At 55.2% G+C, this 27,719-nt stretch overlaps 1 protein-coding gene across 1 annotated transcript in view; it reads left to right on the top strand.

Moving 5' to 3' along the window:
* Positions 1-5,617: 5,617 nt before the first annotated feature.
* SDK2 (sidekick cell adhesion molecule 2) overlaps positions 5,618-27,719 on the top strand; it is a 181,217-nt gene continuing 159,115 nt past the window's right edge. The window contains exon 1 of the mRNA XM_087826335.1: positions 5,618-6,073. Within this exon, the coding sequence (XP_087682461.1) occupies positions 6,010-6,073 (64 nt within the window). The 5' untranslated portion in view covers positions 5,618-6,009. The remainder of the gene's footprint in view (positions 6,074-27,719) is intronic.

Here is a 27,719-nt window from a genome sequence, read left to right as displayed (position 1 = left end):
CCTCCGTGGTATTTATATACTTTATTGTAGACACAAGAACATTCATGAGTAAAATGTGAGCTGGTTTTCTTTCTTAAACTACCACAAAGTACACATTCTGTCCCAACCAACTTCCTCCTTCCTGGACCTTCTAGCAGTGTGTGTTAATCGCGCCCTCTCCTGTCCAGCTTTAGCACTGAGTTTCTCCACCAGAGTTGGTTGCACCCCTGACATGCTGAGTCCAGGGCTCACAGAGGCTGAAACTGGCCCAGATACAGAAGATGTCTGTTTCCTTCACTTCCTTCCCCAGCCTAGCCTACATTTAGCAATTTTATTGTTTAAAAATGCTGTCTCCTGTGGTCTGCTAACCTCTATTCTCTCCGGCTTGCATCTGGCTCCCAACCAGCAAGCCATTGCACATTTCTGCATGAGTATTGGTGGGTTTCTGCTCCATTGCCCCGTGTCTCTTTTCCCTTTTTTCCTGGAGAATTGGTGAGCAAAAGCAGAAAGGACCACAGAAGGCGGAACCTCAGTCTGTTTAAGTATATCCCCAGCAATCAGATCCCAGGGCTCGGAGGATGAGAGCTGAACCCATGGCAGTTCTGACTTTAACAGGAGGAGCTAACGTGCAGGCTGCTCACGAGCCCAGACATGGACATGCACTGTGCTCTTAGGTCCTTCCCCCTAAGGGAGTGAAAGTAAATTATAATAGTAATCGAGGATGAGGTGGAACCTGGATTAGAGGACTGCTGTGAGCTAAACTGTGTCCTTCCAAAATTTGTATATTAAAACCCTAACCTCACCCCCCCCCCCCCGTGTGACAATATTTGGAGACGGGGTCTTTGAGAGGTAGTTGGGTTTAGATGAGGTCATAAGGGTGGGGCCCCCATGATGTTATTGGTGCTCTTTTAGAAGAAGAAGAGAGACCAGAGCTCTCTCGCTTTCTCTGCCTTATGAAGACTGAGCGAGAAAGTAGCCATCACCTGCAAGCCAGGGAGAGCGCCTTCACCAAGACCTGACAGGGCCAGCCCGTGACCTGGGGCTTCCCAGCCTCCAGGGCCGTGAGAAATAAATTTCCGTGAGAAATAAATTTCCACGGTACTTTGTGACGGCGGAGCGAGCTGACTGGGCAGGGACGCAAAGCCTCTCTATTTTCCAATGGAGATTAATAAACCACTCTCTCTTCTACAACTCCCCTTTTTCCACCTTCAAAACAGAACAAAATGAAAGAAGAACGCATTAATCATTTACTGGAAGCCGTGTTTCAGGCAATTAGTTGTCTGCGCTCCCTTCAGGTGCAGCAGAGGTGGCTCCGCTGAACGTCCCTGCTGGGGGGGTGTGTGTGTCCTTACCCAGCCCCACCCTTGGGAACCCCGAGAGCGGGCTGGGAGGAATGAAGAGCTGGGGAGGGTGGCGTTGGGAAGGATGGCAGGGCAGGGAAGCACTTTGCCCCGAAACACAGCAGTTTAAAGCCACTTCAGTCCCGACTCCTTTCCTCGCCTCTCCCCTTTTCCATCTAGACTGAGTCACGTCCAGTCCCTTTCCCTCCTTGATGGCCACGCTTCCTGCCTCCTGATCCTCAGCGAAGTAGCCAGAGAGTGAGCTTCTGGGCTGCGGGCAGCAGCTGGGACAAGTTGGGAAGCAGGGACAGGGGACGAGGGAGTGTGGACGGGCGGGCACAGGGAGGGGATGCGCGGGTCTTTGCCTCTCTGGTATCACTGCCGCCCGCCTGGTCCCCATTGGCGACTCTTGTACCTGGCCCTGCAACGGAACACTCTGTTCTAGCTGCTGTTACATTTGAGATGAAAAACAGAAAAAGATATACAACAATTATGTTGAAAAGCTGACTCTGCCTCGCCTACCCTCTGGTTTCTGTGTGTGAAATGGGGCAGAGGACAGGTTTGCTGCCGGGGGGACGGGGGGGGGGGTAAGGAGGAGCGGGGCCTTCTGTGACATTGAGCAGCTCCACCCAACTGTCCTGGGTTTCGTCTCCTTGCTCTTGCCCGGCCCGTGGTGCGATGCACCTCGCGCTCCAAAGCCCCTGGCAAAGCCCTGCGGCAACGCTCTCACTGACTCTGTGCAGCATGAGAGGCCAAGGAAGGGCCCTGTTGGGGTTCAGTGAAGGTTTTTCTAAGAGGGGGGATTTTAAACACACAGCACCCACTTGGAAAGGGGGAAGGGGAGAGACGAAGCAGACGGAGTCAGGCCTTCTTTTTTGAAACGAATTGTGTTCCTCTCTGCCACTGCTCCCCCCACACACACCTCGAATTGCCAGTGAAATGTATGGACAGAGCGTGTCTGCGATGAAGCGCCCTCTCCGAAGTGCTGGCTCTGGGGATATTGGGGGATGGGACAGAAATGAGGGAGCAGGCCCGGGCCCTGTCCTGCGCTCTCCAGGAAGGCTGTAGGCACAGACTCCAATCAGGAGGGGCAGGATTGCAACAGGGAGGCGGTGCGGAGCCTGGGAAAGCCGCTCAGCCTCTCCTGATGCGGCACCCACCGTAACTGCGCCGTTTGCAGCCTCTAATTACACCGCTGGTGGCAAGAATGAGGTCATCGTGTCTGCAAGTAACTTTCCCAGTAATGAGCCCCTCTCAGAGTGGCAGGCTCCCTGCTCAGCCTCCTCCTGGGCCAGCGAAACTCACTCAGATAAGAAGCAAAATCAGGCAGCTCCCTTCCCGAGTGTGCATCCAGGCTGAGCCCAGAAAGAGCCCGTGAGTCATCTTCTCCAAGTGGCAGGGATGGAGGCAGACGTGCCGTAAGAGGTACTGGTGGGGTGCTGTCCGCCCTGCTAACATGCCAGCGTGCCTGGCAACTCCCATCACAAAAGGAAACCTCCTCCCTCCCCGAAGCCTCTGGTTTGTCCCCTGCCCTGGCCTTTGGGGATTAAACTCCCAGGAGAAGGTGCTGGAGCTACAGCTGGTTGTGCCACCATGTCTCTCCTTTTACAAAGAGAAATGTTGTTCGGAGCCCCAAGAGCGTTCTGTTCACAGTCCTGGCTTCTGGAAGTCTGGGATCAGACACGAAAAAGATGGAACCCACCAAGCTTTCAGGCAGTTGTGCCGATGTGACTCCCCCCCTCTGACACCAGAGATACAGCCTCTCTGCTGGTCCCCCGTCGGCTGAGGCAGAGGAGAGGTTCCCTGCAAACCTGGCTCTCAGGCCCCCTCTGTGAGCAAAGAGTGAAACAGCACCCTACCGACCACAGCTGTTCCCCACAGCCTGGGGAGGACCTGCGCTCTCAGCTGGGGTAGTTAGAGCACCTGGGGGAGGGGAGGTCACAGCTGGGCATCCTTAGGCATCTAACTAGGGTGTGTGGCCATCAAGCGGAAGGAAGGCTGGCTAAACCCAAGCCACTTGCCCATCATCACCAGCCAGAAGGGCTTTGGCCTGGGATGGAGCAGAGGTTGTCAGGGGGAAATCACAAAACACTGTTTGAATTAGGTGATTGAAGAACTGTAGGGAAGGCAGGCTAGCTTCTCAACCATTTTCAGAAAATACCCACAGTTCTTTTTTCGAGGCAGGTGAAATGAGAATATAAAAGTAATGAAATGTTTTCGCTGGCTGGGCCCATTCAGCAGCCCCCTGACAGCTTGTGCTCCATCCCAGGCCGAAGCCCTTCTGGCTGGCTGATAGGTAAGTGAGGGGGCTTTGGGGGCAGGTGGTCTAGGTTTGGCCAGCCCTCCTTCCCCTTGATGGCCACACACCCTTGTTAGAGGCCTACGGATGTCCAGCTGTGACACCCCCTCTCCCGCCCGGTGCTATCACTACCCCAACTGAGAGCTTAGGTCCTCCCCAGACGGGAGAACAGCTGTGGTCTGTAGGGTGCTGTTTCACTCTTTGCTTACAGACAGGGCACCCTCTGGGGTGGAGAAGGCCACCAGGGAATGAGAGGAGAAAGCGCCATGGCAAAAGGCAGCGGGTCTCAGCGGCTCTTTGCTTCTGAAGCCAGCAGGGCCCACTCTTCCATGTGACTCATCAGGCAAAGAGACAGGGACCCGGGAAAATATTTAATTTCTTTTAAAATCAGAAGAAATAAATAAACTTCTAGTTGAAGAAAATATTTTAGCATGTAGTATTAATATATTTGTTTTTATGCCAACACGGTCATAAAGTATTATACATACATATTAAATGGAGGAAGGGATTGGGGAAGGAAAGCAGTCTGGTGCCCAGGAAAGTGTAACTGGGTCCTGCAGCCTAGAGCTGGGCTTCTGGCCACGGGGGTGCCGGCTCTGCACCAGGGAGGAAGCCTCGCAGTCCTCCTCTTGTGGTTCCCTCACCACTTTCCCTTCTGCCCTTTGCAAACAGCACTCAGAACAAACAAAGAATGCATAGATCTTGGCACCGGCCTCACTCTCTCAGCCATCTGTAAGTCCCTGGCCTCCCTTTTGTCTTGCTCTCTGCCCTGAGCGTTTCCAGACTTTTGAAAGCCTGACCCGGGAAGAAGAAACTAGAATCTACCAGCGGGCCGAGTCTCTCTTCCCAACATAGTCTCCACCTCTGTCACTCAGTGTCGGGAAAGGGTGGCGGGGCTCCTGACTACGGCAGACAGTGGGAATCAGAGGAGGCCTCCGAGAGGCGAGCGGGGCTCAGAGCGCGGAGGGGCCCGATGCCTATCCGTCCTCCATGCCGTAAGAGGTTGGCACTGCTGCCCCCCGGCGGGTCCCGGAGACGCTGGGCGCCCGCGGCCGCGCAGATGAGATGTGTTTTGCGGGGCTCGCTCCCGGGCCTGGCTCGGGGCCGCCGCCCCCCCTCCCCGCGCGCAGGCTGCTCTCCAGTCGCGGCCACTGGGTAGCGCTCGGCCCCCCTCTCCGCGTCGCCGCCTCCGCCTCCGCCGCGCTCGTCCCCGGCTCGCGCTGCCCCCGCAGCTCCGGCTCGGCGCAGGCAGGAGCGGTTGTTCGGACACCGAGCGGGGGAAACGCAGGGCGGCGGGCTCGGCGAGCGGCGGCGGCTGCCGAGGCGGGCGGCGGCGGGGCGGCCGAGGCGCTGGGGCGGGCGGGGGGCCGCTGCTCCTCCCGCGCGGGCAGTTGGCGAGCGCCGGGCGTCTGGAGGCGCCGCGCCCCCGGGGCCGGGGCCGGGGCCGGGGCCGGGGCCGCCCGCCGGGCTCTCCCCGTGCGTCTCGCCGAGAGCTCCGGCCAGGGCGCGGCGAGGACAGAACCGGCCATCTCCATCCTCCGGGCGGCGGGGGGCTCCGTGCCCGGGAGGCGGCAACAGCGCGGGTCTCCGAGCCCAGCAGCCGTCCCCGCCACCCTGCTGCCTGCGCGGACATGGGCGCGCGGAGCTGCGCGCGGGGCCGCGGGACCCGCAAAGTTTGCTAGCTGGCTGAGGGCGCGCCCGGGCCCAGCGCCCCCGGGGAGGGACCGAGAGTCCCCGGATTGGGCGCCAGGGCGGTGGAGCCGATAGGGGTGGCTCGGCCCCGTTAGATGCCGCCTGCAAAGTTAGAAGAAAACTTCAGCTCCGGGGAGATTCGGACCGCGATGCAAACCGCGCCCCCCGAAACCTGCGTCGCTGAAAGAACCCCCGCGCCCGCGCCTGCCGCCGCGCTCGGCTCCAGACTGGCCCCCGGGGCCCAGCGCCTGGAACGGCGGTGACTGCGTCCGCCCGGACGACCCAACCAGGGGGCGGGGAGGGGCGGGGGGCGGGCAACGTGGCCACTGGAGGAAGTTTCCTGAAGTTGTCCTTTTATTCCGAAGCCCGGCCGGGGACCAGGCCGAATCGCGGAGGCCTCCCTGCCCGGGAGACGAAGTCGGAGTTGGGGTGCTCAGGGAAGCAGCACCCTGAGTCCGAGAGCGCGGCTTTTCTCTTGCTGCTAGCTCGCCGGTCGCCTTCCGGGCGCGCTGCAGGCTCGAACTTGGACAGAGGAGGACTGGGAGCGTTGGGGTCGCCAGAACTGCCCCCCACCCCGCGGGCATATACTGCCCCAGGCAAGAGCCGCGGAGAAAGTCCCCCGGGACGAAGCAGCAGGGTACCGGACCCCACCAGGATTATAACGGTGCTGAGGACCCCCCCCACACCCACACCCTCACCATGTGGGGGCCGCTGATCTGGACTCTGCTGGCCCTGCACTGGATCCCCCAGACCAGAGCCCAAGGTAGGAGGGCCACCCCCAAGTGGGGATAGGGAGGGGGCGGGGAGGGGGCGGGAGCCCGGTGGCCTCCTGGACCCCGGGCTTACCCTGGGCAGAGCTCTCTCCAGGGAGTTTCAGGAACCCCTCCTCGAGTTTTACGAGCTCTGTTTGGGGGGTGGGGCGGTGTTTCCGAGACTTGTGGCTTCCGAATGCGAGAAGGTAGTCGGTGCTGGGAGGCTGCGAAGAGCCTAAGATGAGGTGGGGGAGGGGTCGCTACTCCCCCACCGCCGTGGGTGCCCCGCTGGGCCTGCGAGGGAGGGGCGCGCCGTGCCGCGCGGGTCTCAGCCCCGGCTCCGCGGAGACCCGCAGGCCGGGCTCCTGCTTCCCCGGCTCGGAGGGCTCGGCGTTGGAGAAGGGCAAGGCCCTACCCTGCGGGCGCCGGCGCCCCGGGGCGAGGGCGTGAGGCTGGAGGGCGGCGCCGAGGAGCAGAGTCGGGTGCTGGGTGCCGGGTGCCTGCTGGTGGCCCCGGGAGGGCACTCGCCGGGCCTGGCCACGTACAGAGCCCGCGCCCGGCTGCCTGGCCCGCGGCTGGGGCGGGGGCGCGCTCGCAGTGAGGGCCAGGAGCCCAGGTCGTGGTGCAGCCCAGGACCCACTAGGGGGTGGTGCCCAGAGGGTGCCTGAGGCCCCCCCCCCCTCCCCTCCCCTCCCCTCCCATCCCCCCGGACACACAGGTCCTGCCTTTGCCTTCAGCTCCACTGGCCACTCAATTGTCTCTGCAGCCGCTGCTCTGACCTGTAGCTGCCTGGAACAGCCCCTCGGTGGAGAAGGGCTGGTGGGCGTGGGGGTGGGGGTGTTAGGAGGGATGAAGAGGTGTGGTCCGCATTGCCCACCTCCAGAGGCGGATGCCTGGCAGGTCCCAGAAGGAGAGAGCGGCTGCACCCGCGTTTCCTTGCTTTTGGGGTTCACAGACCCAGACAGTGGTGCCAGCGGTGACCGAGCGGCGCCTGCTGGGGGCGGAGGGAGACAAGCCTGGACTGAGCTCCAGGATTCTCCGGGCTTGGCTTTCCCTCTCCCCGGCTCTGAGGGGACGTGCCCACCCCACCCACCCCACCCCACCCCACCCCCGCGGCCGCAAGGCTGCTCACCTGCGGAGGCTGCAACCGGGAAAGGGGCCCCACCTACCTCTGGGGTTGCTGAGCGGGGTGGGGGGACCCCAGTGCGCCCAGAGTCAAGCAGACCAGAGAGCCAAGATCAAAGAGCTGAAAATAATCAGCTCTCACAGAACCGAGGGGAGGATTTTGCAAGGTAATTTACGTTAAAGCACTTAGAAATTTTGTTAAGGGGCCCTGTAAATGTAAGGTAATAAAAGTTATTATTATTTTTATGATCTTCATAAAATCTTCCTGCAAACAGGACCTCAGAGGTCGGCTTATTCTAGTACCCATTTAGCAGATGGGAAAACTGAGGTCCAGAGGCATTAAGTGACTTGACCAAGGCTGCAGGGAGATCTGGGGCAGAGTAAGGACTGGGTTCTAAGCCCCTCTCGCCCTGGGACCAGGACCATCCACATTGGGGTGGGTTTGTCGGGTCCCAGGAGGGCTGTGAGGCTGCCAGGTAGGAACAGGTTGTAGTCTGCCCTGGGGCACCTCACAGATTTGCTCTGAGATGCTCATGAGATTACCAGCCAAAAGCCAGGACAGGGGGATGGGGGGGGGGGGTCAGCCTCTGTCTGGACTCTTCTAATGTAATCACAGCGCAGACTCCAGCAATGGCGTAATGTCCCTGGCCAGGTGGCTCACTTGTTCTTGTCCTGCCTAGGCCCGTGAGGAGCCCCCAGGACACCTGACAGTCCTTCCTTTTGAGTCATCAAGTCCCTTTCATGCTCCAACTCCACACCTGTCCCCTCCACCTGAGGTCAAGATTCCACCATCCTGCTGAAGTTAAGGCCAGGCCACCTCCTGTCCCTGTGCCTCCTTGGGGAGGGGCTGGCCCTGTCTGTCAGAAGCCTGAAGGTCTCTCTGATTGATTCACTCCCTCTCTGGCTTCTCTTGTTTACTGCCTTTTTGAGAGTGGCTGCCCGGGTCCCCTGCTGCTCCATTTGTGTTCTCTGATCTGAGAGTATTTTCCTGCCCCCAGCCAGTACTCTATCCATTTGTCTCCTGGGCAGCAAACGATGCAGGGGATTGTGGGAACTTGGTCTCCACCCAGGCTTGGGGACAGGGTTTCATTTGAGGGGGGGCAGGGGCAGGCCAAGGGCTGGGGGGATGGGCACTTTCTAATCTGCTTTGGGGGGTTAGAGTGGAGTTTCTCCTTAAGTTTGAGGTCGTGTCATTAACCTTTGGGGTGGTTGAGGTCACCAGCACTTTGTCACTTCTGAGCCTATGAGCCCCATTCTCCAATCATGGCACAGAGTGAGGGACCCAACAGTGGTCCTCCCTGGTGACAGACCTCACTTCTGGTCACTGGACCTGGACAACAGCATCTGCTTATACCTAAGCCATTTCACCATTTCCCCTTCAAATGGCTGTCTCACAGTTTTCATTTATTTCCCAAACTGAGTGAGTGAGGGGGTAGGAAGAGTAGAGACAATATGAGGATTTGAGGTTTGGGGGTGGAGGGAGCAGCAAGGGCCTGGCTCCTAGATGGTGCTTCAGAGAGGGTAATTGTTAGCATTATTATTGTTTTCACACTATAAGCCCAGGCCCATGGGGAGTGGTTCTGGGCCACCCACCAGATAGGCCTTGAATGCCTTTTTCTCACTTGAGACCCTTCCCTTCCTTCCGCGGCTCCATCACTGTGTCTCAGTGGCCGTCCAACAGTCTTGGGCTCCACTCCCAAGTACTCTGGTTGGAGGCAGCAGGGGGAGCCTGGACGTCCGCATCTTAACAGGCACCCACAAGAGTTTCCATGTGCCTGGAAGCCTGGTTACTGGTGGACATCCTGAGGAGGCTGGGAGCAGGAGGGCAGTAGCAGCCCAGCCAGCTGGTCTGGAAGGCTCTTTCAGGAGAACAGTTCCCTGGGGGAGGGACAAAAGGGGGTGTGAGCTGAGGCTGGGCGAGCCAGGCAGTGGGAACCCTGAGTGGGGGTTGGGAAGCCCGGCCCTGGAAGCTCCTGAAGGCTCCAAAGGGAAAAAGTTTAGTGCTGGTAGCTAATCACAATAAAAGCCAAACAGCACGCGAGGGAGCAGGATGAAAGTTTAATTACATGGTGTGGCTAAGCTGTAATTATTAATTACTGACAGCAAAAAATAACTTATTGATCAGGGCCTCTTGCTAATTACCACAAGGCCGAGTGTCACGCTTGCCTGGGGCTCAGCTGGTACATGTCAAAAGCCCTACACAAGAGAGTGGGCCGGGGGTGTCCCTGTTGCCTATGTCCCTTTCTCCCAGGGCCAGAGAAGTGGCTCTCCGCCCCGCGCCTCCGGGGAATTATGGAACATTCTGGCTGTGGTTAGATGAACCTCACAGTTTGGTGCTTCTGTTCACTGCAGACCTCCCCTGCCTGGGTCAAACAGACTCAGGACCCCCACCCACAGTCCAAGCCACGCTGGGAGCCCGACACCTGCCTCAGAAACCCTCCCTTTCATGCATTTGTTCGGCAAATACTTATCGACCGCCTCTCCCTGTGTCCTCTCCTGGAAGGCCCGAGTGGGGCCAGGAACCTTGTTCCATCAGGGAAGGGAGGCTGGGAAAGAGGCCAAGTCCTTTACAGCAGTTCTCTGTTTAAACAGCGCCTGAATGGCCGACTTTAAAATGATGTGTTAAACGGTATTGGTATGCGTTTGACTTTGTACCATGGGACGCAGTTGGGCTGGGAGCTAACCGGTAAGGAACAAACTCCTCTGTCCTCAGGATTCCCATGAGTCAGTGCATTAGACTTGAAAGGAACATGAGAAGTCATCCAGTGCTGTCCTCTGCCCACAAACGTGGGCCACGTAGCCATCTGATGTCTGCTTGGATGCCCCTGGTGGTGGAGGCCTCACTACCTTCTAAAACAAGCTGGTTGTTAGACAGTTGTACTCTGTGTTGATGAAGAAATTGGTCTCTCTGGCTGGTTATCATCCTAGGATCGGCTGCAATTGAAGGAGTCCTCTGACTGGTTGGAACCTCCCTCCCATCCCTCTACTCCTGGAACCTCGCTCCCTGTTTTGTGACTCCTGGGCCCTTGGGGAGTCAGGAGGCTGAGTTGGAATTGATGTTGGGTGTTAGGGTGCTGCCTGTGGGATTTCCACCCCGGCTCCCCCTGGAGCACGTTGCCATAGCTGGCCTGAAGCGGTGGGAATTAGTCATCGTAATTTGGGGCCTTGGGATGCCAACAGCAACAAATGGGCCAGCAGCGACTGACTGCCAGCAGCGCCCCACGGCCTGCAATGGAAAGGAAAACAAGCCGGGTTGCGGAGACATCTTGGTCGCTCCTTGTCATCCCATCCCGGCTGGGAGAAGGCAGGGCCAGTGAGTGGTGCTGGGCAAGGGACAGGCCTGGGGAAGGGAGGCAGGGCTGCACAGCTCAGCTCATCAGACTCCCCAGGCCAGGTGTCTGGGCCAGAAAGGCCCTCCGGGCCTGGGAGCCCTGCGACCGTCCCCCCAGGGCACCTCTGTGGAGGTGCGAATAAGGGAGGCATTTGTCTTGCTCAGAGTCTGAGCAGCGGTCAGAAATATGGCTGGATACCTGGACACTCGCATTGTCACTATAGAGCGTAGGTCAATTATGAATCTGGTTCAGATGCCCCATTCCCTGCTTTGGACTGTGACAGCCAGTCTAGAATGTGCCATCAGAGAGCCCTGGTAGGACAGCACTAGCCTTGAAGGAGCCTGAAACAGGGACAACTCCCAGGGTTCAAATCCGACTTGTCATTTACTGCCTGGGTAACCGTGAGCCAATCTGTGTCTCTGTCTCTTCACCTGTAAAAGGGGATAACAGTAGTCCTTACCTCATTGGGTTGTGACAGGGTTTAATAAGATATGCTAAGCACTTTGGACAGCATTCCATGTACAGTAAACACTGGATAAGTGTTTGTCATTGTCATTATTGTCCTCTTGGTATCTGGGAAACGGCCAGCTTTGCAATTTGACATGGACTGTCTTCAGACACCTCTGCTCCCTTCATCTCTCAGAGACCTGCCATTGGCACCTCCACCTCCACCTCCACTATTAGGGATTTATTTATTTGGTTAAGATATTATCTGCCTCCAGCTTAAAATGCAAATATGCCACAGAGAGACCGCATAGTAAGCTGTTGTCAGCTCTTCAGGCTTTAGAGTGAATGTTTTTACTAGATCCATTCATAAAACCTCACATTTCTGTGAGCATCTCTCACAGACATCTCATTTTCTCTTCCCCCAACCTATGAAGCCATTGGACCAGCAAGTATGAACACTGTTAACCTTATTAGCATTGAAGTTCAGAGAGATTAAGTCACTTGCCCAGGTCACTTTCCATGTAAGAGAGAGTAGATGCAGGTCAGCCGCTGCTCAAGCCATTGCTTTTGATTAAGACATTGCCTTCAGGAATGAATGGCTCCCCATACTGCTCTGGGACTTGGGAGCTGTTTTGTTTTGTTTTTTACCACAGGCTTCTCCCCAGCTTGGGTGGGCACGGGGGAGGGCCTGGGGTGCAGCCCCATGGCCTCTCCTCTAAGGGAACTCAGAGCCCTCTCTTGGGGCCCCATCTGCTCTCCCACAGGGTCTTAGCAATGGGATCTGAACACAGACCTCTCACATCACCACCCCCTACTGATGGGCTTCTCCCTGGTTGCTTCCCTAGTGCTGTGGCATCCACACCAAGCCCTGCACAACCTGGGCCTCTGAGGGGCTAGTCTCACCTCCCCTTCCCCTGCCTAGCCATCTGCCCTGCTCAGTTGCCCTCAGCAGCCCAGGAAGCCATCAGCACCCTTCCCTCCTCTCTCCCCTTGCCCCCCCACCCAAGGCCCAGCAGCTGCAACACTCCCTCCCCAATACCCAAGCTCTCAGGATGCCAATGATCTGATGTCTCATTTGGCACTTTGGCCTTGTTGATTCTGAATGATCTTTTAATGTCTGTGTGACTGATTTCTTTAATTATAATCTCCTCGAGTTGAGATAATAACCCTTCATCAACAGGATGGAGGTATTAGACATAAATTACTGTTCCCAATTAATGAAGTCCACCCTTTAAGGAAGGGTCCTACAGGGGTGATGGTATTGTCAGAAAGAGGGTAAGCGGCTCATGAGACTGTGGGCCTCAGAGACTAAGACCAGTTCTCTTTGGGCCCCCGGGTCTTTGCTGGGAAAGTGTGAGGCATAAGTGTAGCATTTCCAAGTTCTTCCACGATGGACTCCAGGGGTGGTGATGTAGACTCGCGTCCTGGGGGTCTGGCCACACAGTCTGAGGCTGCCCACTGTCCGCACAACCTTTTCCTTTTTAGTATTTTAATTTTTAAATACATGAACTTTTGGATTCCATCCTGTAGTTTATCTGAACTCTATTTTAACACAAAGGATATTTATTTTTAAAAATATTTTTATTGGTTTTCTGAGAGGAAAGGAGAGGGGGAGAGAGCCATCGATGTGAGAGGGAAACATCAAGAGGCATGCCCCCTACTGGGGATGGAGCCTGCAGCCCGGGTATGTGCCCTGACTGGGAATCAAACTGGCAACCTTTCAGTGCGTGGACCACACCTAATCAACTGAGCCACACTGGCCAGGGCCACATAAGGATACTTTAAAGCCAGTTAATGCTGCTGGAAGATGTGGTACTTCTGTCCTATGGCTTCCTGGACCCTCAGGGCTATGTGTCAAAACTTGGTTTTGAAAGACTTGAATGAGATGATTTCTTAGGTCACATCATCTGTAAGACTAGACACTTTACATATATATGTATGTATATGATTTCAACCATTTGTATTTAAATTTTTCTATAATTTTTTTGTATACTTCCTGAAGCAGTTGTGTCCCCAACATAACCATCCACCATGACTAGTCTGTGGGGTCTATGGCAGCACCTTCAAGGGTGCTGGGTGTGAGTGTGAGGCTGTCAGCCCCTCCCTAGGGGGTTCTGCTGCTGGATGGCTGGCATTTTCTGGGTCCTCTCTTACCTTCAGCCAGTCTGCTCCATATCATTCGGGAACATGTCTCTGGACCAGGAGAGGTGCTTGACTGGGCAGGCCGGACAGGCGTCAACCGCACGCTCGTATGGTGACTGCAGAAGAATTGGGGCAGGGCTCTGAGTGAGGCCTGAGGACTCCTAGTAGGAGGTGTTTGGCCCTGTGATAACTGTCCACTGCAGGGGCCTTTTTCATGGGCACGCACGTCCCTTCCAGGAGAGCCGAGGTTAATGGGAGGCCTTCCTCCGGCCAAACCAGGCCTTAGCTTCCCTGCTTCAGCCCCAGCAGCTCCAAGCCCCGTGCCCTGCCCATGCAGCACTAACTAAATGTTCCAGGTCATCGGTTTCCCTCACCCCTCCTGATGCGTCTTGAGGCTCTTGGGCTTCCAGAAGCAGACTCCACAGAATCCTTGCCCTCCCAGGCTCTGCACCCAGCCTTCCCCAGCACTGTTTGCTCTCTCGCTGCCCTGACTCAAGGACTCAGCACTCAGTCGGAGGAAATGCTGCTGAGCGTGCCCAGCACGCGCGCCTCCTTGCTCGGTCAACCCTGAAGGCCCCTCCCTGTGGGCAGCATGCACGTTGGCTTCGCCCAGCTCCGGCCAGCTCAGCCAAGTGGCCCTTGACCTCCCCATTTGGAGCCCCTTCTCCCAGCCCTGGCAGAGTGAGTGTGGGCAAGGGAGGGGCTGGCAGGCAGGCCATCGGGGGCCCAGAGCTGCCAAGGAGGGCCGAGGGGAGTCCACATCAGCTCTGCCCTCCGCTCCTTGGGCTGTGCATCACTGAGTGAAAAACAGTTGTCGTCAGAATGGGAATAAATACGCCACTGTCAGTGTTGATGTGATTGCCCTAATGAAGAGGAATCGGCCAGCGTGAGAGCAGCCACTCCTGCCTGTGGCCCCGGGTGGCTGGAGAGCTCTGTCCCTGGCTGTCCTCCCTACCCCGGGAAGACAGAGGGCTGGATGTCCTAGAGAGGAGAGGAGGTGTTGGCACTTGACCCTGTCCTCCTAAGGCCTTGGTGGATTAAGAACCTAGAAGATGCTGGAAAGCTCCAGGAAAAAGGAACATTGTTCGGCCCCAGGGTGCGAGGGAGGCTGTGATAAGCGACCCCGGCAGCCTGGGCACTGGGCAGAGGCAAGTGGACTGGTTGGGTGGGTCGCCGTGCTTTTGATGTTTTAGCTCCCTCCGAGCTCTGGTTGCGAGCTGCCTTAGGAAGGCGTGGGAGAAACACAGGCCCATTGTCTCCGTCCCCTGCCTGCCACTTCGCGCCACCTCGCCAGCAATGTTAGGACGTATTGTCTGTCCAGGAACTTGGAATGTCCAGCCCAGGGTGCGGAGAGCAGGCCTTGAACTCCGGCCTCTGCTGTGGAAGAGCTGAAGGGGCCCTGGAGCCTCCGAGCCGAGCTAAGAGTTCAGGCCGAAGCAGAGACGTGCCTCCGAGATGCCAGCGGATGGGGGAGGGGAGTGGCCCCGTCATGGTGCTTGGGTTTGGGGCTCCTCGGGATTGGAGGAAGGCTGAATGACCGAGGGGTACCCTTGCATCTGGAACCTCGGGGGCACATTCTTGGAGCCCAGGTGTAATCTGCCTCAGGGTGGAGGTGAGAGGGCAGCCATAGCATGGGGCTCACACCTGAGCCTGTATTGGATCCCCTGGAGGGCTTGCCGGAATGCAGGTTCCCGGGCCCCACACCCAGAGCTTCTGATGTGGCCGGTCGGTGTGGGGCCTGGGAGTTTGCCTTTCTAACAAGTTCCCAGTGATACCGTTGCCGCTCACTGTTTGGGGGACCACACTTTGAGAAGGACTAGCCTAGAGGTTTGAGGACAAGTTAGGGCATGGCAGTGGTGACTGTGCTAAGCCACCTTGGCTCTGGCGGACTCTGTTTCTACCACAGAGGACTGTGGGAAGCTTGGTTAAGACAACACACAAAGTCATCACTGGCGGGAGCAGCTTTCCCTGGAAGGTCCAAAGTAATCCCAATGTGTGGATAGATAGCAAAGGCTATGAACCTCTATTGGCTCATTAGGCATTTTCAAAGCACCTACTGTGTGCCAAGCACAGTGCCTGGGATCCAGCAAAGGCTCAGGCTGGTCCCTGTTCTCAAATTGTTTGCTGTCGAGTAAGGGCATCAAGCGTGTGGTCGGGAATACAGGGCAGTGTGAGAGATGCTAAGAGAGGTGAGAACCAGGTGATGTCCAGAGGGGTGACCTGAGAAGCTGCCCCAGCCTATTCTTTCATTCTTTTGTTTCACATAGCAACGTGTTGTGGGTTTCAAAGTACAGGTTTTGTACATCACTTGTCAGATTTAGCCCTAAATATTTCATGTTTCTGATGCAATTGTAAATGTTATTTTTTATTTCAACTCCCAGTTGTTTGTCTCCAGGATACAGAAATGCAGTTGATTTTGACATGTCGATCTTGCACCCTGCGACTTGACTGGACTCAGTGATTAGTTCTGGGAACTTTTTTGTAGGCTTCATTGGATTTTCTGCGTAGATGATCAGGTTATCTCCCATTGCAGGCGCTGTAACTTCTATTCCAGCCTGGATGTCATCCATTTCTCTTCTCGACCTGTTACACAGACGAGAACCTCTAAGGGTCCTTTTTTTTAATCGTCTCTGTTGCCAGGCAGCAGTTACAGGCAGCAGATTCACACCTAAGTGGCCACTAACCACCAAGGTCAGACTGTGCTTAGCCACTTTCTTGAGTGGGTTGCTGAGACTGACACCCCCTCAGGATGCTTACACCTGGGGACACATGCTCTCCCTGGTAGCAACCAGCTTCTGGTGGGGAGCCACACACAAAAGCACAGCGACTCCCATCTGTCCACATGTGTGATGGGCATGTTTGGGGCTTGTGGTCCTTTTCCCTGCACCCCCCTCTGGCTCTAGGTCCTGGAGCCTCCCAAAGGGGCAGTAGGTGACCTAAAACTCGTGGGGTTGTTGGGAGGATTGTCTGACAAGATATTGAAGAACAGACCTCGCATGGAGCCCAACACCTGGGATATTGCTGTGTGAGTGAGGAGCCCTGTCGCACCCTCTGCCCACCGTGCTCCTGGACCATCTGCCGAGGACTCTGCGAGCCTGCCCCAGCCCCTGCCGGTGACTTTGTGTTCATCCCTCAGGAGCATCCTCCCCTGGGGATCCCAGATTCCTACCCTCGCCAGCATCCTGGGGTCTCTATGCCTGTTTCTGGACCAGAACTCAACTCACAGGGAAGGAGGTATCACTGAAAAAGATGCAATCTGATGGGTACAGTCACCATAGTCATTGTTCCCTATATGATTGAACCTAAGCTCCATTGTAAGACATGTCATTATTTTATGTGCCCCTGAGAAAGAAAAACCTTCTGCTGTTTCATCTGCAATGAGGTGCATTCTGGCTCTGGAGATGTGAAATGCATTTGGAACCCATGAGATTGGGCAATAGCCACTATTTATATGATGCCAACCCTCTCTGGGCTCCGCTCTGAGGGCCCTGTGTGTATTAGCACATTTAAGGTTGGATAGGACCATCGTCATGACCACAGATCAGGCCATTTCCCCCCCCCCAAAATTTAAGATGCTGATGTGGGCCCCAGGAAGTCCAGAACGGAGAAGGGGCTGCAGGCCTAAGAGGCTACCCCAGTAGACTAGACACAATCCAGAAACCCTCTGGGACCCACGTGGACCAGGCCCCTGGGGCCAAGACCCCTGGGTTGTCCGCAAGGCCCCAGGACACTCTGCCCTCCCTGTTACCATCTTCCCAGAATGTGCTGGGCCTGATGCAGCCTCTCCCTGTCCTGCCCCAGGCTCCACATTCCTTTCTCAGCTCTTCCTGATGCCAGCACCTGTCTCCCGGGGACGGTGGCCCCCCAAAGAATGAATGCCTGGCAGTGGTTCCTCCCCTCTGAGCTGGGACTTCCAAAGGCCAGCGTTTCTGAACCAACTGCACTTGGCTCTTCTTTCCTTCTTTGGCCAACCCCAGAAGCCACGCCAAGGGCTCAGCTCCAATTGCACGGAGACCCCAGGACACGCTGGCACAGCTGAGCGCCCTTCATGTGCCCAGCCCACAGGGTTTGGGTGGTGTTGGGTGGTGGTTTCCTTGGAGAGGCCAAGACCCTGAAGACAGCTGGCTCCTCAGGTCCCCTCCTCAGCCCTGGCAAACCCATTGGTCTCTCACCACAGACAGAGGAGGACACTGGAGCTGTCCTAGGCCTCCCGGAGGCACTGTTCTTGGATGTCAATTTCTTGGCCCCCCAGAAGGTCCTTGCTCAGGCCTCACCTCTGCATTTTCCATCTGCGTTCCAGTCCTCGGGCTCTCCGGGCTGCATGGGGGTGTGGGCTTGCACCGGCCTGCCCGTCAGACACGGCTCTGTCTAGCTCAGCCCTGCTCAACTGCTACGTAGAAACAGCTCCGAGACAGAGTCCAGCCAGGGTACCACCTCTAAGTCACTGGCAGGACTGGTGACATATTTAAAGGGCCCAGTGAAAAATGAAAATGCGGGCCTCTTGTTAACAAAACATTAAGAATTCCAACGTGGCCTGGCTGGTGTGGCTCAGTGGTTGAGCATTGACCTAGGATCCAGGAGATCACGGTTAGATTCTCAGTCAGGGCACATGCCTGGATTGCGGCTCGATCCCCAGTAGGGGGGTCAGCCGATCAATGACTCATTATTGATGTTTCTCTCTTTCTCCCCTTGTCCCTTCCTCTCTCTCTGAAATCAATAAATACGTATATAAAAAAAAAAATTCCAAGGTAGTGGTGGCAGAACATTAACCCGAGAGTGGGCTCTTCTATGCACAGGGTCCCTTCGACTGCACAGGCTGCTGGCCCAGGAGGCTGGTCCCGCCCACTGGTGAGACCCTCCAGGGAGTCCCCTCCCTCTCCTGGCCTCGGTCTCCTGATCTGTCACATCAGAGTACCCAGCATCCAGGATCCTCTTTTCCTGCTTCTGTCTCCCCTGCGCCCCCACTGCCTCTCCCGGGACTGAAAAGGCCAGGGGCTATCTTGTCCCAGGCCCGGGGTAAGACAAGGTGAGGCAGGACAGTGAGCAAGTGTGGAAACTTCTCCAGGGCTCCCCGTTTGTGTCCAGGAGGCCATATCAGTCATCACGGGCAGGACAATGGGGCTGAGGGATCTGGAATTCAGCCCCGTGTCTCGGGTGCCTGCTTGTCTGGTCCTGTCTGGTATGCACTGCCTGTCTCCTTAGCCCATGAGCAGCTTCGTACAAAAGCCAGTCTTCAAATCCTGAGTGCACCGCAGCCAGAATCCTGGCCCTGCTGTTTGTTAGCTGTAGGACCTTAGCCAGATCTTCAAGCTCTCCCAGCCTCAGTGACTCCATCTGTAAAATGGCGCAGCAATACACATTGCTCAGGAAACATTAATCCTCCTATATCCAGTTTCCTCCTCTCTGCAGACTGGCTGACCCTCTCAGGGAGACCAGGGAAATCCTGCCACACTGGGTAGATTCTCCTACTATAGTCTGCAGTGGCATGGGGCGTCTGGCACATAGTAGGTGCTCAGTAAATACTGGATACTAATAACAGCATTACCACTACCTCCGTTATTAGGATTGTGTCTTCCCCAGCTTAAGCCAGGTTAATTCAAGCTTTTGGCTGCATGGGTACTTTGTACCCCCACCCCCTGCCCCAGCATCAGCATCATTGGCAGTTGGCTACAAATGCAGAACCTGGACCCCCCCCCCCCAAAGCTGATAAATCAGCATCTGTGTTTAAGATCCCCAGGTGTATATGTGCAATAAAGTTTGGGAAGCACGAGAGCTCATTTGCCACTGTTGCAATCTTAATAACACCTTGCTGACTGGTCAGGAGTATACACGTGTTTCTGCGTCCAAACGTTGCTGACTGGTCACGAGGTAACTCATGTCTGCACTTATATTAAGTAATTTTAAACACCTTGCTGACCGGTCACGAAAGGAAAGTAGCCAGCCGCAGGGGCAAGTTCTGGCTCAAACAGGCAGCCAGCAAGGTCCATTGTAAGAGGCCAGAGGCCCCCTACAGTTGTGCTTTCGGCTCCATCAGCTTTCATGGGGGTGCACGGAGCAGCTGCCGGTTGCCTAAAGCGGTCTCTTTTGGGCCGCAGTTCTCTGCTCAGAGGGCAGCCCTGCCCCAGCCTCGGCCCGGTCCCGCCCCAGCACAGGGGGCTGGGAGCGAGCAGGGGCCCCGCTGCCCCACCTAGTCCTCCTGGAAAAACAACCCGAGGAGGCCCTGCTGCTTTGCTAACGGTCTGTCTGCGGTGCCGCCTTTGATATGGGAAGAACCTGAAAAGGAAGCGCCTGTTAAATAAACAAAACTGAAAATCCTCCAGGGAAGAGCACGGGAGAGCTCTTGTGGGAACGGATCATGTATTTAAGGGCATTTCTTTCCCCAGCGCGGACCCACTAAACACCCGGGAAGGCAGAGCAGCCCAGGGAGGGGTGGGGGCAGCGGAGTGGAGTTGACCTTGTAGAGGGGTCAGGGTCCCAGGGCATTAGGCTAGACTTGTGACGCCCTCCCTGCCCGTCCCTGCTTTGCAGAGCAGAGGGAGCTGAATTGGGCCAGGGCTGGGAAGGCCTCTTCCCTCCTTACTCCCTGCCCCCCTCCCTGCCTCCTAGTGCCCTGGGCAGAGCTCTGGGATTCCTGTACCTCTACTTAACCAACTGAAGGGGCCTCCAGCACTGGACAGACCAGCGGAGAAGTAAGGTCATGGATAGGAGCAAGCCACCTAACCCCCCCCCCCCAGCCTCAGTTTTCCTACTTGTAAATTGGGGAGGGTACTAATTGCTTCGTGAGGTGGTTGTGAAGATTAAACAAGTTATTATTTGTAAAGGTCTTAGAAGAGCTTCTGGCATATAGTTAACGCTACATAAGTGTTTGTTAAATAAATGATAATTTTTATGATCTGTTAACAAATCATTTATTTGTTAAACAAATGAACTAGGCAGCAGTCATCAAAAAGGGATGAGGTGCCATCCCCCTGGGGGATCAGCAAGGACTTTGCAGAAGATGGGACATTTGAACTGGGTTAGGATTTGGAATGTGGAGGTGCGAGCTCAGGCTGGGGGTGCTGCCAAGTGCAGGCCTGATGGTGGGACCATTAGTCAGGTGCTGGGTGGAAGAGGTAGAGGGTTGGGTCGCTGCTCACTCTACTGGGAATGACAAGGAAGAAACCAGATGGTCAGTGCCCTTGGCTTCCAAGCTGAGAGTTTGGAGTTCATGTCCCCAAAACTGAAAGCCAGAACCACCCCTGCCAGAGTGGTGCCCATGCAGCATTGCTCATCCTAGATCTGGGAGAGCCCCTGACGAAGCTGCTCCCCCTGTGGTCCTTCTGGGCCCATATCCCATGGGAAGAATGGATGAAGCGTGGGAGAAAGGTTCTCTCTCCTTACGTCGTCCAAGTGTCCTTTGCAGGTCCCTTCACCCCAGGTGATGTGATGGGAAGGCTTCTGTCTCAGCAGGACACTGGAATGATCCCCGGGCTGTGCCAGGCCCCCCTCGTAATTCCATTGCTGGGACACAAAGAACAGGCACAGCTGATAATGGGACACAACATCCTTTGTCCCCTTTTTATCTTTGGTTTTCAGAAGTTTGACTATGACGTTTCCAGGCATGGTTTTACTTTATTTGTATTTATTCTACTTGGGGTTCACGGACCCTTTTGAGTCTGTATGTCAATGCCTTTCACCAAATTGGGGGAAATGTGAGCCATTCTTTCTTCAGATAGTTTTTCAGCCCCACTCTCTCTCCTCTCCTTCAGGACTTCACCAGTGCCTGTGCTAGATGTGTCGATCCAAGTCCCTGAGGCTCTGTTCACTTTTTTCAATCTTTTTTCTCTGTTCTTCAGATTGAATAATTTCTATAGGTATATCTTCAAATTCACTATTTCTTTGATTGTCTTTATTCTGCTGTTACACCCACCCAGTGATTTTAAAATTGTATATATTTTATTTTTCAGTTCTAAAATTTCCATTTGGTTTTATATAGTAATATGTATTGTCTGCTCTCTAAGGATTTACTGTCTTTGCATTCATTATAAGCATATTGTCTTATATACCGTCATTTGTTTATCCGTTCATTTGTTGATGGACATTTGTGCTGTTTCCACTTTGGGGCTATTGCGGATAGTGCTGCGATGAACATATGCGCATGTGGATTGGTTTGGGTGCCCACTATTTTTGGGTAGATACCTAGGAGTGGAATTGCTAGTTCATAGGGTCATTCCATGCTCAACTTTTAAGGAACTGGCTGTTTTCTCAGTTACTGAACCATTTTATATTCTCACCAGTGTTAACAAAAATTCAACCAAGTAAATGTAAAGCTCTAATTGGCTTTATTGAGTGATTCATAAATGAGGCAGCATCCCATCTAGTAAACAGAAAGGTTCTTTGAGGAGCTGTGCCAAGTGGACGGCTTCTATAGGCAGAAACGGGGCAGCACCAGGAAGTTGAAAAGTGGATTATTTCCGGCCAAGTCCCTGTTCCTCGGGGAGGGCTGGGCGTCTTACCAGGCAGATCGCCTCTCTAGAGCTGGCCGGGAAGATCCAGACTGATCAGTTTAATATTCCACTCCTGAGAGGCTGACACTGAAGTTACGTTAGGTCCAACTTAACTCTTTTCCTTTTCTTGTCTTATCCAAGAGTCTATTGCGAAATCCAAGGTCGTGAAGATTTGACCCTGCGCTAAGAGTTTTATGGTTTAGCTCTTAGATTTAGGTCATTGGTCCACTTAGTGTCAGCCCGTCTGGATGGTGTAGGGTAGGAATTCCGCTTAATTCTTTCTCCTGGATGTCCCGTTGTCCCAGCACTGTTTGTTGAAGAGAGTTTTTCCCTGCTGAGCGTTCCGCCAACCTTGGCAAAACCCACGGGCCGTGGCTGTACGGGCTCAGCTCTTGACTCCAGCTCTCTTCCACTGGCCTCTGTCTGTCTGTCTGGGAAGTTTGTTCTGTGGGCGGCCAGCTCTCCGGCTTGCTGACTTCAGCCTGCCCTCAGGTGGGAAGCTGGGAAACACGGGAAACACGGTGCCGCGGGCCGCTTTCAGCATCTCGCCCCCTCCAGGCTCTGCCGGCTTTGCGTCGCTCTCGGGCCCTCGGGTGGTTGCCTTTTTGTGTTCCGTCCGCGTTGGGAGCTGTTAGCTGTGGGATTGTTTAGCCGGTTGTGCCCGAGCGGAGTCTCCACTCCTCTCCTCCCTTTTCCCTACCAGCTTTCCTGGGCTTTCAGTAAAATGGCAGAAGTGAGGGGGAAATGGCAAGTTACCTGCCCAGGTACTTTCTGTTAGACATGAGCAGAGCAAGGATGCCGGGCCGGGCACAGAGACTCACCAGGGCAGGAAACCCCAGACGCCTAGCAAGGGGCAAAACTGGGAAAACAAGAACCTTGTCCCCAGGGGAACCTTTCCTCCCCCAGCATATTGCTGGTCATGCAGTTTAGACCCTCTGAGCATTTCTCCCTAAAGATAACATCTAGGCCTCAGTTGTATTTCAGCTCCGGGCCCAGAAAAGTAGCCAAACCAGACAAGTGGCACCTGGGGCTGCCTCAGGACCAGCTGCATAGACTAATGACCCCCTGCCCTGGTGCCTACCAGGACCCTGAAAGAGCGAATCTGGAAAGCTGATGAATATTCTATTGAGACACTCCCCTGAGACCTCCCCCAAGATTTCCACTTGCAAGAGAGAGAAATACACTCAGGACAAAGGACCCAGTGTGCGCTCCCCACCAGGGGAACATGCCAGAGCCATCTCCTTCCCCTTCTTCCCTCCTGAGGACCCCACAAGACTTGCAACCAGGGGAGCAATGGGCAGCGGCAGCTCGTGCCGGGCTAACCCCTTGAACCTGTCTGCAGGGTCCCCTTCTCTCTGACTTCTCAGTGAGGCTCTGCTGTTGCTTCTTCTATGTGCCTGCCTTGTTTCACCGTCTTATTTTCCTGCTATCATGGACCAAATACCCTTTGTGTAGCCCTTCCTTTTGGATAGCCCCATCCTCCACTCCTTTCCTTAAATAAATTCAGTTTTTCTTTCTTCACCGTCTGAGATGGCTCCTTAGCTGCCCGCACCACCTTAACCTTTCGCTTCCCCTCGACTTCTTGCTGGGCCATGTTCCATCCCATGAGTACGGCGGCCTTACTCCTCCTCCTCCTGCACCAGTCCCAGCACTCAATGGACTCGAGACTGATTCCGGAGAGAAATGCCCTGTGTGTGTATGAGACAGATATGGAAACTCCCCCCTTTCCTTCCACTTTTCACACTGTGCCGGACATTTAGGAGGCTTTCAGTGGCTCCTCGTTGAAAATTTCAGTGGTTGTGACTCCAGCAAAGAAAAGGGGCGAAGCTTCCGAGATGCGTTCTGGCTCCATAGCCTTCGGGGGCCAGCCAACCCCTACCCCCAGGAGGATCTTGTTTTGGCAAATTATAAGTGAATCAGCAGACACGCCGAGCTCTCCCTTCCCACAGGGAGGCACAAGTTGGCATGAATGGCCATTTCTGCCCCCAGCTAGAAGCAAGACTCTAAATGTGGCTGCACAAAGGTTGGGGGGGGGGGTCTAATTGAGAGGGACATTCCTAAGTAACAGAACTGAGTCATTTGCAGGCTAATGAATGGGTCCTGCTTAGCAAATTACCATTTTCCGTATTAGCAGGTGAGGAAACCTGCTTATTGGATCAAGGTCTCTCCAGTTCGCCTTGGATTAAATTAACTGCCTCTGGCCTTTGATGGGCTCCCCTCGCTGACCCACCGCATTCCACGGGCCTCCCCGGCTCCTTGGTGTGCCAGGCTCGGTCTAGTGGTTAACTCATCAGAGCAGCTTGTCTGGGTTATGACTTGTTTTCCTTTGTTCTGTTTTGTCTTAGGCGTTTCAGTCTGGATGTTTTCTCAAAACAGAATTGCTGGTTTGTTTTCTGTTTTACCGCACTCTTCTTAGACATGGCCCTGCGCAGGGGCAGGGGGTGGGATGGGGTGGCCCCCAGAGACCTTTGCAGGTTTCCTCTCACGATTGTCCTTTCCTCCTGGAGGCACATCAAGAATTCTTTACTTAATGGGCACAAAGTGCTTTGAAAACACAAACTGTTAAGTGGCGACTGGGACCAGCTCACTAATTATTTATGATTTCTGAGGAGCGAGTTAATTCACCAGGAGAGGGAGTCTATTGGCAGGGACAGTAAATCATTCAGAGGAACACAAAGATAGCAGGGACTTCCCCATAAGCTCCGGGTCCCTTGGAGACTCTGCCGAGTGAGCCGGATTGGGGGGGGGGTCTCTGCAGCCAGGTGGACGAGGTCTGGTCAGCACCACCTGGGACCTTTTTACCCACATGCCTGGGGTTGAAATCAGCCAGGAACCAGGAGAGACCCCTGGGGTCTTGGGTTCACCCACTTGCCTTAGAGCAAGACTGCGTTCAAACCATCTTCTTAGAAAGAAAAGGGTGGACGTTTCCCCCGAAAACTTTCCATCCAGAGACGGAACGTGGCCAGAGGCTGCCCTGAGAAAAGCCCGCCAGCAGCCCCCAGGTCTGGGATCAGAAAAGCAGCCTAGATCCTTCCTGCTGCTGCTGAAAGGGCCCCCAGCCACACCCCTCCCTTCTGCGGCCCTCAGCCTCCTCCACTAGGTGCCAGGCTGTCTTGCCACCTGCCCACAAGGGTGCTTAGGGCCCCTTCCTTCCTCCGTTTCGTACCTATTTGTCGACCCCCTCCCATGCTCTGGATGCGCCTGTGGAACCCCTCATCCCGGCATTTCCCCTGCTCCCCACTCCTCCTAAGAGAGCATGTGTCTCTGCCCATTGCATCCGCCCCCTCCATTCTCAGCTGTCCCCACTTGAGAAGGGGCCTCGTGCCCTGGAATCTGACCCCTTCCCTGGGATCGGAGACCTAGAAGAAAACTATATGCCTGCAACTTTACCTCGCACCCCCACCCCCATCTCTCAGGCACCTTCGTAAGGACTAAGCCGAGGAAGAAAGTGGTTTTGTATCCTTGGGACGCTCGCATTTTGCTGCAGAGAAGTCTCTGTAGTCCAAGGCGAGTTCGTTTCTTATCTTCCTCCTTTTGGACCCTCTTGGAACTTGCATTTTTCCCAGTCCCCAACACCCGGGACTAACACCATTACTCCGGAAAAGGGATCTGCTGCCACAGGGTAGTTCCCCCAGAGAACAAGACAAACAGGCCAGAGGCCACCGCATCATGCTCGGAGCTGGAACGCCAGGCAGCCCCTGAAGGCCCGGTCAGCCTGCCCAGGAGCGGGGCCTGACAGCACCCCCCTTCCTGGGCCGGCCTGGGCGCCTGTGCCTCTGAGCTGGGCTGGGAGGGCTGGGGCCGGGGATGGGAGAGTTTGCCCAGCTCTGAGAGGAGAGGGTGGGGAAGGGAGGGGAGGGGAGGGGAGGGGAGGGGAGGGGAGGGGAGGGGAGGGGAGGGGAGGGGAGGGGAGGGGAGGGGAGGGAAGGGAAGGGAAGGGAAGGGAAGGGAAGGGAAGGGAAGGGAAGGGAAGGGAAGGGAAGGGAAGGGAAGGGAAGGGGCCCCGGGAAGCCTGCCGTGGCCCAGAGAGGCATCTGCAATGTCCCAGGCCAGTTTGCAAGGGGCGTGCATTCCTGGTCCCCTGGGCTCTTCATAGCGTCCTGATTTCACAGATTGGACCCTGTGCCTGCTCTGTGCAGACTGGCGAGGTGGGGTGCAGGGGGAGGAAGTGTGTGTGTGTGGGGGGCCATGTGTTCATTGTATGGGTGTGATCGTGCTTGGGTATGCATGTATGTGTGTGCATGTATGTGTTTGTGTATGTGTGTGTACATGTGTATAGGTGTATGTATATATGTCTGTATGCATGTATGTGTGTTTGTGTGCACGTCCCTCTATATGTGTACATAGTATAGGTGTGTGTGTGCATTTATCTGTATGCATGTCGCTCATGCGTGTGTGTGCATGCATGTGTTGCTTGCTTCATGTGACCGTAGCCTCAGAAACATGTTCTCAGAAGGCCTGCCTGACCCCCTTGCCCGTGACCCTGTGTCTCCACATCCCCATCCTGGGCATCACTATGCTGGGACCAGTCCCCACAGTGACCGACCAGTCCCTGGGGTCACATGCAGTGGGGAGAAAAAGACTGGGGGTGAGGAGGGAGCAGAGCTTGGGGAGAGTGTCTGTTTCCCCTCCTGGGTGAGTAGTAGACACGGTGGACCTGCCTCATCTAAGTGTTGCAAAGAAAACTGGGTTCTACAGAGACTTACCCCCTCCAGGGGCAGAGAGTCTGATGGGGACTCTGGCTCAGGTGAGGAGGGCATCAGGCAGGGGCAGTACATCGGTGGGGTGCCAGGGGGTATGGTTTTAGGTTCAGCTCCGCCAGAGACCCCCCTCAGGGACCTTGGACAAGTCACTTTACTTCTGGGGCCTCAAATTGCCACCCACGACAGAGCGTTAAAATCCGTGGGTTTTAAGGTTATCTCCTGCCAGTATCTTTCCAAGACTCTAATGGAACCTGGACTGTTGAGTGGGCAGTTTTAAAATGTATCTAGTACATGCTCACTGTGTACCAGGCATGGTTCTAGGAGCTGGCAAAATGGAAACAACGAGAACAGCAGCGGTAGAGGTGGCTCATACTTACCCAGCACTTGTTCCGAACCCGGCAGGTGAGGGCAGGGCAGCCCCTGTGAGCTGTTTTTCCAGGATGCCTACTACATGTATTGTGGGCCCTGACCTCAAGTCTAGCCTAGACCCAGTCCAGTCTCGGGGGAGAGGAGATATCCAGAAAAACCCAATAGGACGCCTAAATCAAGTGCTAAGAAGACACACCACACAGTCCTTCAGGAGAGCAGAGGCAGGGCCCGTCCCTCCTGGGGTCAGGGAAGGCTTCCTGGAGGAGGAACACCTGTGCTGAGTTGTGAAGTGGGGTAGGAACCAGGATGGCAGAGGAAGGTGGGAGGGTGTGCCAGAGGCTGGCAATGCCATGGTGTGCTTGGGAAACTAAAAGCAGCCCAGTTTAAAGTATGGGGGGCAGAGGGGAGGGACAGGAGGGTGCAGAGGCCGAAGTGGAGGCCATTCGGGGAGCCCTGGACTACATCTCTGTATCTTGTGTGCTGAGTGGGTGGGCGCAGGGGTTTTTTTTCTTTTGTTTTTTAATAGCTCCATCTTTCACTGCCTCAATTTTCAACCTTTTTCATCTCCTGGCCTACATAAACTAATTATTAAAATCCTGCGGCACACCAAAAAATACATTTTTTGCTGGTCTGCAAAAAAAATAAAAGGTATAATTTTTATTCATTCCCACTGGATGGCTATTGTATTGGCTCTTGTCATTTTTTTATTTGACAATCCAAGGGAAAAGAGGTCAGTGCCCCTGACTATATAGTCAGGTATTGCATGTTTTAAAAATTCTTGGGCACACCAGGTGAAAGTCCGCTGCTCTACTGAACTAGAGAGAATATGTTTCATTAAGAAGTACAGGTCCCCTTACTCGTTAGAGCTCCCTCTCATCTACGCTCACTTGCAGAAAGTCACTGGGACTTAGTCACTTCCTTCCCAGTGGAATCCAAGAGACCCCCTCCCTGGGGTCCCCCCTCCTTGTTAGTTGCAGGGGGCTTGCTGATGGATCCCAGCCCTGTCCTGGTGTGGGCCCAAAATAGAAGGGAAGGCGGGGCAGCTGGGGGGGG

The sequence above is a fragment of the Miniopterus natalensis genome, chromosome 17, assembly GCF_054644295.1.
Source record: "Miniopterus natalensis isolate mMinNat1 chromosome 17, mMinNat1.hap1, whole genome shotgun sequence".
Taxonomy (NCBI): domain Eukaryota; kingdom Metazoa; phylum Chordata; class Mammalia; order Chiroptera; family Miniopteridae; genus Miniopterus; species Miniopterus natalensis.
The sequence above is the reverse complement of the archived record's forward strand: the minus strand, read 5'-3'. Positions and strand labels throughout refer to the sequence as shown.